This window comes from Ailuropoda melanoleuca, chromosome 11, assembly GCF_002007445.2.
Source record: "Ailuropoda melanoleuca isolate Jingjing chromosome 11, ASM200744v2, whole genome shotgun sequence".
In the NCBI taxonomy this organism is placed as follows: Eukaryota; Metazoa; Chordata; class Mammalia; order Carnivora; family Ursidae; genus Ailuropoda; species Ailuropoda melanoleuca.
This window is the reverse complement of record NC_048228.1, coordinates 48,928,024-48,940,812: the sequence shown is the minus strand read 5'-3', so window position 1 is coordinate 48,940,812 and position 12,789 is coordinate 48,928,024. Positions and strand designations below refer to the sequence as shown.

Sequence of the window (12,789 nt, the reverse complement as noted above, 5' to 3'; positions counted from 1 at the left end):
TCGTTGCTGCTCTAGCGTCTTTAAAAAGCCTTGGTGCTTGGGGCATGAGGAGCCAGGACACATCAAGAGGCTTGAGTTCACTGCTGTCGATTCCTTGTTGTGTTGTCTCAGAAAGAATACCCCGAAAGCAAGCTGGCTTCAGGAGAAATCTTCGCATTCTGCTGAATTTTCCCTCATAGAGACTGTATTTGGTAATTACTACCTCATGGAGTCTTTCTTTTTCTTCGAAGGTACTAATAGACTGCATGTTTGTATCCCCCCAAATTCATGGGCATGAGAGTGAAGGTGGACCAGTGAAACACAAAGAAAACATTTGCTGGGGGTTCGAGAGAAAATAGAGTCTTGTTTTTCTTACATAGCTCTGGATTAACCCTTTGTAGATTGGACAAAAAAAAAAAGCATGTAGCTCTGAAAACTGCTGGCTGTTATTTTATATTGAAGAGCTGGATCCAAGTGGAAGTGAAACTAATCCAGTGGAAGGCAGCATTGGTCAGGATAGGCTAAGTTATGCTGAAGGAACAACCCTCAAGCCTTTGTTGCTTAACAAAATCAAGTGTATTCCTCACACTACCTATCCAGCGAGTGTTGATAGGAGCCTCTGTTCCAAACAGTTCTTTAGGAATTTGGGTTTACCTTATGATGCTGCCATCACAGGTTTCAGGCTTCGGTGAGACCAGGGAAGGGAATATTGCTGTAGTTGTTTTGGCTCCAAAGTGACACAGCCCATTGTCTGAAGCAGTGCTGTCCAACAGAGAGATGATGTGAGCCACGTGTGACTCACGTGACCAACTTTATTCTTGTTGTTATTACCAAATTTGGAGGTTATGCTTGTTTGCTAAGATTTCTTTGTGTGTTATATGTTTTTCTGTTGCTGGGTATAATTCACCCACAGTAAAATTTACTTTTTTTAGGGTACCGTTCTGTGAGTTTCAACAAACTCAGATAGTCATGTAATTATCGTTTCAAGCAAGTTTAAAACACTTCCATCTCTCCCCAGATTTAACCAGTGCCCGTTGTAGTCAATCCCTCCTCCTACCCTCAGCCCCTGGCAAGTACTGATCTATTTCTGACCCCATGGCTTTGCCTTTCAGCAATGTCACATAAGTAGAGTATGCAGCTCTTGGGTTTGGTTCTTTGCATCTAGCGTAATGCATTTGAGATTCAGCCATGCTGTGCTGTGTATCAGTAGTTGGTTCTTTTTTTGTTGCTGAATAGTATTCCATTGTATGGATATGCTACAGTTTGTGTACCCATTTCTCAGTTGAGGGACATTTAGGTTGTTTCCCAAATGTTTTTGGTGACTAATAAAGCCAATATAAACCATTTTTCTGTGAACATAGTTTTTCATTTCTCATGGGGAAACATTTACCAGTGGGATGGTGCAGTCATACGATAACTTTATGTTTAATTTTTTTAAAAAAGATTTTATTTATTTACTTGAGAGAGAGAGAGCAAGCACTAGTGAGGAGAGAGGCAGAGGGAGAAGCAGACGCCCCACTGAGCAGGGAGCCCAACGCAGGGCTCGATCTCAGGACTCTGGGATCAAGACCTGAACCAAAGGCAGACACAACCTACTGAGTCACCCAGGTGCCGCCATGTTTAATTTTATAAGATACTGTCAAGCTGTTTTCAAAAGTGTCTGAACAGTTTTGCATGAACACCAGCAATATATATGAGAGTTCCAGTTGCTGCACATCATTGCCAGTGCTTAATTTTATCAGCTTTTTAGGATCTATTTAAAAATATTTCTCCCTTCCTTTCCCTTCCCTTCCCTTCCCTTCCCTTCCCTTCCCTTCCCTTCCCTTCCCTTCCCTTCCTTACCCTTCTCTTCTCTTCCCTTCCCTCCTTCCTCCCTCCCTCTCTTTCTTTCTCCTTCCTTCCTTCCTTCCTTCCTTCCTTCCTTTCTTCCTTCCCATTCTCATAGACGGGTAGTAGATGTAAGTAAACCCGATTTTCTAGTAAACATATTTCGAAAAGTAGAAAGCAACAGGTAAAGTTAGTTTTAATAATATATTTAACAGATGTATTCAAAATATTATCATTTCAACATATAATTAATATAAAAATTAATGAGATGGTTTACATTCTTTTTTTGTGTGTATTAAGTCTTTGAAATCTGATGTGTCGAGCTCAGTCACCACATGTGCATAGTGGCTGCTGTATTGGATAGTGCAGGTCTAGATGTAGTTACCAGCCTTACTGAACTGTGAGCGGGCTGAGGAAACATGGTATCCATGTATCCAGGAAATGTGGATGAGCACTAGTAATGTCTATCACAAGCACAGAGTGGAGAGAAAGAAAGAATTCAGGTCCTTTATAACATCATTAAAGTACCAAATTGAGCCCAATCTGAAGATCTTCTAAGGAAAACCTTTGTTTCTAGTTATGATAGACAGTGAATGCCATGTATGGTTTAAGGCAGTTTGAATTAGCTGATTCTGTTATTTGAAAATTCATCCAACATAATTTTGCACTGCACAATTAAATGTGCATTTAGTATAGAAGAATAAGAAAATATAGGCAGGCTAAAAAGAGAAATTAAAAGTCACCCGCAATCTCAGAAAATATTTCGGTGTACATTTGGCCTTTGAACAACATGGGGGTTAGTGGCACTGACCTCCTGCATAGTTAAGAATCCACATATACTTTTGATTCCCCAAAAACTTAACTAATGGCCTACCTTTGACTTTGAAGTCATACTGGTCACATAAACAGTCGGTTAAGACATATTTTTTGTATGTTATATGTATTATATACTGTATTCTTACCACAAAGTAAGCTGGAAAAAAGAATACGTTATTAAGAAAATATTAAGGAAGACAAAATACATTTATAGTGTGGACTGTATTTATATAAAAAATTTCGTGTACAAGTGGACCCACATAGTCCAAACCTCTGTTGTTCAAGGGTCAATTGTATGTCTTTTGAGATGTGTGTGTATGGATATGTGTGTATAAATGTATTAAAGTACATGTGTATAAGCAAAATCATAGAACATTATATTATTATCATATAACCTATGTTTTCCACCCAATAATATTTAGAAAATATCTTTCCACGTCAATAAATGTATGTTTTAACTATCATTTTTAATCTCTATGTAATATTCCCCTTTATGGAAAAGTCACAATCTACTTAACACATTCTGTATTATAAGCCATTCAGAACATTTCATTGTTTAAGTTGGGACAAGGGCAGAGGTGGTATGTGTTTTGAAATCACTTTTTTTTTTACTTTTTCAGAGAGAGAAAGCATACACACCAGTGAGTCCAAGCCAGTGTGAGTGCAGGGGAGGGGTAGAGGCAGAGGGAGAATGAGAATCCCACGCAGGTTCCAGGCTCAGCAGGGAGGCCCAGTGGAGCTTCATCTCACAACCCTGAGATCATGACCCGAGCCAAAATCAAGAGTCCAATGCTTAACGGACTGAGCCACCCAGGCACCCCTTGAAATAGCTTCTTATCTGAAACGAAAGCAAAGAACCTTTGGAAATCCTCTTTCCTTTCTTTGCACCTCTTCTTTTTATACCTGGCCTCCTCTCAGTTATTTCAGTAGGAAAAAAAAAATACAAGAAGGAATATACAGCTCAGCAAGGTGACTAGATAATTCGTAAAACAAAAGAAATTAGTTTCCTGTAAAGTTTTCAGTAATTTTTTCTCATTGCCATGAGTACATTGTACTTATCACCAGTATTGATTAGATAGACAAGATAATTAGTGATACAGAGAACAATATATTAAAAAAATCTAGAAGTATGCAATAGTAAAGTGTAGGATGAATCAGGTCCCGTCCTATAGGACTTTTACTTATAAAAGAAAAGCTAGTGTAGTGTCTGTGGGAAATAACTTGATTAAAGGTGCTGAGATGACCCGTTTCCCTCTTTTGGCTGCTGTGGCCATTTGGCATTTTCAATGACCTCTGATGCTTGGCTTTCTGCTGTGTTGTTATGACAGGCGCAGGGCTGATATTAAAAATATTTGACAAGGGGCACCTGGGTGGCACAGCGGTTAAGCGTCTGCCTTCGGCTCAGGGCGTGATCCTGGTGTTGTGGGATCGAGCCCCACATCAGGCTCTTCCGCTGTGAGCCTGCTTCTTTCTCTCCCACTCCCCCTGCTTGTGTTCCCTCTCTCACTGGCTGTCTCTATCTCTATCGAATAAATAAATAAAATCTTTAAAAAAAAATAAATAAAAATATTTGACAAGAGTGATGCAGGGTCACTGACCAAGGACAAAAGACCCCAGCCTACCACAGCGGCTATGAGTGAACCAGTATATAAAGTCCACTGGCTGTCCCAAATGGAGAAGATAAAACAATGAAACAAACAACAACAACAAAAAATTTGGGGTTTTTGTTTATTCCAGGAAAAAAAATCCTAGATATGAAACCATTTTGGGGGGGTTTTGGTCTTCCATATCCTTCTAGTGATACTGCTGGGGAAACTATCATTTCTTACAAAAATAAATGGTAAACAGCCACTCCCTTCTCTAAAGCAATACCTAAATTCACAGAAAAAGGATTAATATTCTGAATATATGAAGAACTCTTTCAACTCTGCACAGAATCAAAAACCCCACAAAACCTCACTAACTCCACTTACATAAAGAGGTCATTCAAGCACACACTGAGAAATACAATAAATTCAGAAAAATTGTTTTACTTTACTAATGAGCAAAGAAATGCCGATTTAAAAAAAATACCTATATTTCACTTGGCTAACATCTGTTAAGTGGCTACCATGTGTCAGATGTGGTGCTAAGCAATTTTATCTTATTTTATGCAAGGACTTTTAGTGTAATGGACTTTTATTATAATATCCATCTCATAGGCAAGGAATCTGAGGTTCAGGGAGGGTAATATGCCTGAGGTGACACAGTTAATAAGTAGTGTTAAGCAGAATGCCATTTGCCTTTTGAGATTTACAAAGATTAAATGATAGGTATCAAAATGAAAAATATGCATCCTTTTGACCCAGCACTTTCACCTCCCAAATTTATCCCAGGGCAATAACTGAGTAAGTGTACAAAGGACTTTTATAAGGACATTTAGTGCTGTATTATTTATAACAGCAAAAAACTGGGAACAAGGTAAATATTCTTGAACAGAGGATTGGCTAAATATATAAAGACCTATTCATATAATATAAACCCAGGCAGCTCTTCAACAGAATGAGATACATCAATATGATTTGGCTTAGAAGTGGTGGCCTAGCTATACTGTTCAGTGGGAGAAAAAAAAAAGGATACAAAATAGCATGTAAACTGTGACTGTATTTTTGTCAAAATAATTATGTTAACCAGAGAAAAATGTTTGAATGTGTTTGCTGTGGTTATTCTTATGGAGGGGTTAGATGATAGCAGAGCCCATCAGTGTATCTACTTCTGTATTATTTGATTATTCTTTTTGGTATAAGTATTTGAAGCAGAAAAAAAAAAGCAACAAATATTGTCTTGTGCTGAAACTGACAAACCAGAACAAAACAGTAACTGCAGGATCACACCCTCGGGGCAGGTACAAAGAGGGGGCACGCATAGGAGAAAGATATGATAGAAGGCTCCATGCATAGGGTGGGTTTGCACAGAAAGAAGACAGTGAGAAGCAGAGGAAAGGGGGCAGAAGGGAACAAGGGAAAAGAGAGTAAAGACAAGTTGAACAGTTGCAACAGTCAGCACAGCCCTAGTGTTAGTAGGGAAGGTTCAACCTGGGGCTTTGCTGAGACGCAGGATGGTGTAGCTAAGGATAGTTAAAATAGTTAAGAGCAGGGTCTCTGGAGCGGAGCAGTTCTGTTAGCGCTCACTAAATATCCATGTTTTCCGCTGTGGGTCCAACCTCTTTTGCCTTTAAGTTGGGGCCATATGACTCATTCTTGCCACTGGATTGTGAGAGGAAGGGCTAAGGCCTTTAGGGATTGTAATACCTCCTTTATCGCTTTCTTGCCCCATGTAGAGGCTGCATGCAGATGTGTTCCATCATGCCGCAGCAACAAGAAGTAGTCACCTATGCCCAGGGGCCAGGATGTGATTGAGAAATAAACTTTTGTGGTCTTAAGACACTGCAATTTGGGAGGTTGCTTGTTTTTGCAGCTAGCATTGCTTGCTCTAATATGCTTTGCCATTTATTAGCTGTCTGACTTTAGACATGTTACTTAACTCTCTGAACATCAGTATTTCTCCTGTAATTGGAAATAATAATGGTACCTATCTCCTAGGGTTGTTGGAGGATTAAACGGGAAAGTATACAGTGTTAGGCTATTATGGTTATATTACATGTGTTGGCTATTATTTTTGTTTTTGCCATCATTTACAGGAGGAATTGATAAATCAGTTCCCCAAACGGGGCAGAACCAAGGTCAGGGAAATGTCACTAGGTGACAGTAGGGCTAATCCAAGGAAATACTGTGGGGCATATTAAGAGAAGTTGTGGAATCTTGACGTGTAAGTGAAGAGGACTGAAGATCAGACCCAACTATCTCTGGCTAGTGAGATGACAACTCCTTGTCAGGGGAAGCACTGGTTGTTGGAATGAGGTTAAGTTACAGAGAGAGGCTAGTTATCATTAGTTGCATCTCCATAAAAATGCCTACTAAATTTCCATCATAATGAAATAGGTTATGCTAATCATAATTATTTTCCTGGGGTGCCTGGGTGGCTCAATCGGTTAAGTGGTTAAGTGTCTGCCTTCAGCTGAGGTCCTGATCCTAGGGTTCTGGGGTCCAGCTGCTTCCAGCTCCTTGCTCAGTGGGGAGTCTGCTTCTCCCTTTCCCTTTGCCTGCCACTCTCCCTGCTTGTGCTCTCTTTCTTTCTCTCAGTCAAATAAATAAATCTACAAAAAAATTATTTTCCTGACATCTCAATTTAAGTGGCCATGGAAGGTGCTACTATTACTTACTTATTGTTTGACCCTTTCAACCATTTGATCATCTTGGGGTGGGGACTCTGGGGATATTCACCTTCTAGCTAATCAGGGATGAAGTGTGTGGGCCTGTGTGCAGGGTTGGTGGTGGAGCGAGGGGGGGGTGGTGTTATATATAAATACTGCATATGATAAATTTGGGGTAACTTGGAAATGTTGTTCTCCCCCCACCTCCCCTCTTTCCTTCATTTCCTTTCCTTTTTAAAAAGTAGCACATTTGGATTTAGCACAAGTATAACAGATGTCTTACTGAAACTTCTTTGAGTGCCATGATTGTATGGTTTTTTAAATAAAATCAAATAGATTCTTGAGAGAACAAATTGTCTAAGTTACTTACTCCCAGTCAGTGGTGGGTACAAAATTTCTATAAGGAGTGAATTAGGAGTGGTAACCTGGTTGCCAGACTGTGTTGGAAGCTGAGTTTTCATAGCACTATATGGGATTGATAAAATGTCAACTTTCTAAATAAAAAAGGAGAAGGGATCTTTTTCTGGGGAGGGGAGGTTAAGATGCCCAAGTGCACTTGATGTGGCCACTGCTATTAGGCACTTACTATTTTACTCCGTTGGTTCTTTCAATAAACGTTTAATGAGCATCTACTGCTATGTGTTTCAGATCCAGAGGTGATAGACTGTTCCTGAGACCATCACAACTCAGGGGAGACTGAGGGTGAGTTGTACAACCCTTGGTTCCTCTAAATACTCAAAAATCAGTGCCAGGCTGTAAGGGGCTCCCATTTTGCTCTGGCTAAATAGTGATACATACAACTTACTGAGTTATAGTGAAAAGTGATTTGTTCCAAGTAGCGAGTGAGAGCATTTGAGCGTTCGCCCACTTTTAGGGTGGTTGTAAAGACTGGAAACAAGTGGGACCCACGCCGTTTCACTGCTCAGCGTTTGCTGCTTGGGCAAACTCCCGTTCCTTACGCTCACCCATCTCTGGTCAACTAAGGGAACCAGGACGTCTCTTCTCTGGGTCAATCAGAACCCAGCCAGCATGTGATGTAACCCTTCTCATCTTGTAAAATGATTAACCCTAGACCAGCTCTTTTTATTTGATCATATAAAAACTGCTGTCGTCACTCGGTCCTGACCAGAATCAAGGCCTCCACCCTTCAAGTGCGCGCCCCTGTCTGCCTTCCCAAGACATTTACTTCCCAGTCACTGGCATTTGGGGGCGCAGCTGGCCACCGCGCCGAGACCGCGTAGTGTTCCACTGACAGCCTCTCTCTAGGAGAGGTAAAGGTGCATTCGCGGTGGGAGGCCCCGCCTAGGACAGACAAGCCAAAATCCTTCCAGGCTGCTGGTAAAACCCGCGGTGGGACAACAGGAGGGTCCCAGAGCGAGCAAAATAGATCAGATCTGCCCCCACGCACTTAGTCCAGCAGGAGTGGCGGGGTTTGGGGGTGGTGGATAGCGTTAGGGTCTTTGAATATGGGTATAACTCCTCTTGGATCCCTCCCGAAGCGAGAGGTGAGGACCCGGTTCGTGGCCTCTCAGCAGTGCCTGAGTTAGCAAGGACCACGCCATCACACCCCTCCCACCGCCCTACTCCCCCACCTCTCTGGTGTGACCACTTTTGATCCCGCCCCAGACAAAGGCAATATGATCTCCAGCAGAACGAATAAGGGGATCAGGTTGCTCTCCCGGCCTCCCCTCACTGCCCCCTCCTTGATTCTCCCCTTCCCCACGTGACTCTCTGGAATCTTTGCCAAAGCTCCAAGTCTCTGGGTCCATTTTCACATCGAGCAAAGGAGAGAGGAAGGAGGCGAGGGAGGCAGAGGAAGGCGGAGCCTGTGTCCTTTAAACGCCGGGATCCAGAGGGGGCCTTATTTTGTGCGTATCCGAGCTCTCTCGTCTGAGTGGCATTGAGTTCGGAATCCTTTCCAGCCTCTCTAGCTCTTTCCTTCATGCATTTAAAATTATGGCTCCTCCTGCACTCCCGTAATCACACCTCAACCGCGCAGACCAGCTCTGGGTGTACCGGTCCGGAGGTGGCGGTCGGCGTGGACCAAGCCGCGCCCCCACAGCCGTCCTCACCCAGGAAAGGGGCGGAGGCGAGAAAGTAGCAGCAGCGCCCCCCGGCGCCGCCACCCCCATTCTTTCAGCGGAAGCTTTCGAACAGGCTGCTGCAGGGAGCGCAGCCTGAGGCGGCGCCGTGCGGCTGCAGCGCCGCCGAGTCCCGGGAGCTTCCCGCAGCACTGCACAAAGTTTCCTGCGAGAGGCCGCCGGGGGCTGAGGTCCGCGGAGCCCGGCAGCCGAGCCAAGGGGTGGGTGGTCTTTCTGGGCTCCTGGCGATCCCCTCTGCCGACGCAGCGCCGACGTAGACTGTCAAGTGAACTTTAAAAAGCTGCTCCAGACCAACCTGCGCTGGGATCTCCGCGGTCGGAGACCCTGGAGCGGAGGTGTCCAGTCTGAGAGAAATGCTGGGAGGTCGGATCAGCCGGTGACGGGAACTTTGCCGCGAGTCTACCGCGGAGAACCGCGCGCTGCCTTCTCTTTTATTCTCCCAAGCTCAGCCCACGTTGGCGACCTGCTTCGCTGGAGAGCTGCGCGCTCTCCGCGCCGGCAGTGAGAGAATTGAATCCCCCGCCCGGCCCGGCGCCTCGGAGCTGCTGAAGAGTGTCACTCGGGGCTGGTCCAGTGCCGCATTTCCCCCGAGGCAACCGCTCGTCAACCCCCGCTCTGCGTGCGCGCCGGCCCGGGGCGCCGGAGCCAGTGTTTGGGGCGAGAGCTGGTTCTTGGATGCTGAAGGCTGGGCTCTTCCAGTGTGGCTGTCGAAGCGGCAATGGGTGCCTTCAAAGTGTGGTTCGGGGTGGCCCTAGCATTGGCGGGATTTGCAACATTGCCTCATCATTCGGAAGGTGAGAGAACGGTGCCTTTTTCCCCCCCTGGTGTGTGTGTGTGAGAGAGAGAGAGCGCGAGCGAGAGATCGTGATCGTGCTGTTTAAAAAGCCAAGCGTGTTTATGGTATTGTGGGTCGAGTGGAAGTTTTCTGGGGGGTTGGTGGGTGGGTGGGAGTGGAGCTGGAGTGGGCTTTTTCTGAGATTCCTACTCCTGATTGTTATGCATTCCGATCGCAAGCTTGTCTCCCGCCTCCCTCTCTGCCCTAAGTGCATTTGGGTGGGTGGGTGACCAATTGAGGTGGCATCTCTGAGATTGTATTCTCTTTTTACCCACTTCCCCCAACGGAAAGCAACTACGTGAAGCGTAGGCGAGGAGCGAACAATTGCTCTTACCTGGGTAAAAATACCTCCGCTCCTATGAAACATAAAATCCGGGACCTTAAAACCCTCGCCACTCTCCCTCCCTCCTCGCCCCAGCAAGTCTCCCTGTAAAGTCCAGTAAAGATTTTATAATTAGATGGTTAGAGCGCGTTCTGGACATAGACAATTCAAATGCACTGAGAGGAACCTCTCCAGTACGGAGAGGCACGAGTCTGCCTGCTTCCTTAGAAAAAAAGTGATTAATAAGAGTTTAGCTTCATTCTCCTACTTCGCCCTCACTCCCGGTTTTCCTCCAGGGCTCCAACTTGTGTGTAAAACCTCGAGCTGGGGGAGAGGAAGGAGACGGTGGGAATTGTCTCCATGATAGCAAAAGCAGTTCGGGTTCAGACAAATAAATGAATCAATAAGTAAATTAAGAGTTTGGGGGTCAAGAGATGGCGGGTCCCGGGATGCGAGGCGCTGTGAGCTCCCACCTGCTCCGAGGAGTCGGCAAAGTCCTTTAGCTAGTACTTAGAGAGGGGGAAGGGAGCCGGCGGGCCGGGAAAAAGAAGGCTTAATCCACCGTCTGGGCTCTCGGCTTCCCCTACAGACTCCATTCATTATTCATCCGGCTGCGGGATGAAGAGTTCACCTGCTCCGCCGCAAATCAGAGCCATAGCGGCGGCGGGCGCCGGGCGGGGCGGCGTGGCTTGAAGGTGCAGAGGTGGGGCGCCGGCCTGGGGGCGGCGGGAGGCCAGGCAGAGGACAAAGCCCTGCCTTGGATCGACCTCCAGCCATCAGAGCAGCTGCCTTTTCCTTGCTAGTTTCCATGGAGAAAGTGGCGTGGCCTTGAGGTCCACGCACAGTACTGGGGACTTTACCATGGGTAAAATTACCGCCTGCCTGCACCCTCCCAGGAAGTAAGTCAAGTAGTTTCTCCAGGAAAAGCACGTCCGGGGCCTGTGCAGCCTTCTCCAAATGGGTCATAACCTGTAGAAATATGTGTGTATTGTACGTGTGCGTGTGTGTGCATACTTTAAAATATAAAACTTATAGAGCTTAATTATAATGATAAATCGGATGGGAGGGTTAACCCAGGCCATCTAAATCTGAATTTGAAACTTAGAAATATTACGTTTTCACTTGGTGGTGGCAGTTTCTTATTTAGAATCATATCCCAGCAACACGGGAAATGTGCTCTCTCTCCCTGATAGCTCACCAGGGGGCAGTTGGAATGATGCAGTTTTTCAGAACCAAATCTCTTGAAATTACAAAAGCCATTATTATTAAGAGCCTGCAGGGTTCGCTCTTTGGAAGACTGGTTGGTACAATGGGCAAAGTTTAAGAACATCCAAAGTCTTTTGATAGGGGAGGAGGAGGGCCGGTCGCCAGGGGCGCGCTATTCTTCCAAAGATTCTTTGGAAACTTTGCTTCTTACTGTTTCACCCCACCTTCAGGGCATTCTAGAATTCTGTCAAAAATTGGATTGCTAGATGTCTGAGAGTTCTCATCCAACTCAGAATGGTCCTTATCTAAAAATGAACGAATCATTGTGGACATTTATTGAGCACATGTTATTTGGCTTCTATTATGCCAAGCACTTTACATACATTATCTCATTTAATTAAATTAATGAAGTGATATCAGGCCCACCCACAGACAAAAAATCAGCTGTCATCTGATGAGACCTTTGATTTGGTTCTGCCAGGGTTTTCTTTTTCTCTTAAAAATAAGGGCATTGAAGTCAAGAATGGAAAACTTAAGGATCTTACCGATTTCCTCAAGTTTTTCTTATAGTCTTGGCAATGGTTTTTAGAAATGGAAAAGAAGCATTTACATGTGTACTTCCCATGGTGTGACATACACTTTGATACTTTTGCTGACCAAGCCGTGGCAGAATTTGTATTTTCCTCTTAGTGCTCAGAGAGCATCTCATACATGCTTCTAGAACACCAGGTAATAATCTACAATTACATTGATAAAGGTATAGTTTCCATCTTCCTCATGTAGTTGTGTGCCCACTAAGGGCTTAGGATGGCTCCTAATTACTCTTACATCTCCACATCATCTCCTAGTGTGTACTAGGTGCTAAAAAATACTGGTCAGATGAATGAGTATTGCCTAATCACAGTCTTTTGAACTAAGCTTACATTGGCCTCTGAGATAAACTGCTGTATGACCTCGAATGAACCACCTAAGTTCTTTGGCCTGTGGTTCTGTCATTTACCAAATGCAGAAGTCGGCTGGTTAGGTGATAGCTGTAAGATGCTTTTGCTAATCATCCAGCAGAGGGGAAAAGATCAACATTTGCTGCCTTATTTGTGGTCAGTTGCAACTTTCTGGTTCTGAATTTTATGTTAGTTATTAAAAGAAAAATGAATTTTTACAAGCAAATCATTGGCAGTGTTATTTTATACTGTGTTGTATTGCCGAACTGACAAATCACTATGATTTGAGAACTGCATGAAATCAAGAAGTCACAGAGAAACTTCTAGCAAACATGACTGCTTTCTGAATCAGACCAGCTTTGCCATGACATTTTCTGGAGAGGCACGTTTTGAATTGTGTTCACCCGTGGAAATCCTGTGAAGTAACACTAGGTAGAACATGGTGGCTTGTAGATAGGAAAAGATGATTGAACTGAAGGTTGAGAGAATTGAGTTCTTGTCTGTGTCCT

The 12,789-nt window shown here is 44.3% G+C and overlaps 1 protein-coding gene across 2 annotated transcripts in view; it reads left to right on the top strand.

Annotated features, from left to right (window-relative positions):
- Window positions 1–8,569: 8,569 nt before the first annotated feature.
- Window positions 8,570–12,789, top strand: part of FRAS1 (Fraser extracellular matrix complex subunit 1) — a 414,631-nt gene continuing 410,411 nt past the window's right edge. Inside the window, exon 1 of one of the 2 annotated variants that reach the window (XM_034671646.1) lies at window positions 8,570–9,770. In XM_034671646.1, the coding sequence (XP_034527537.1) occupies window positions 9,695–9,770 (76 nt within the window). In that variant the 5' untranslated portion in view covers window positions 8,570–9,694. The remainder of the gene's footprint in view (window positions 9,771–12,789) is intronic. The other variant, XM_002912484.4, reaches the window with a different exon arrangement.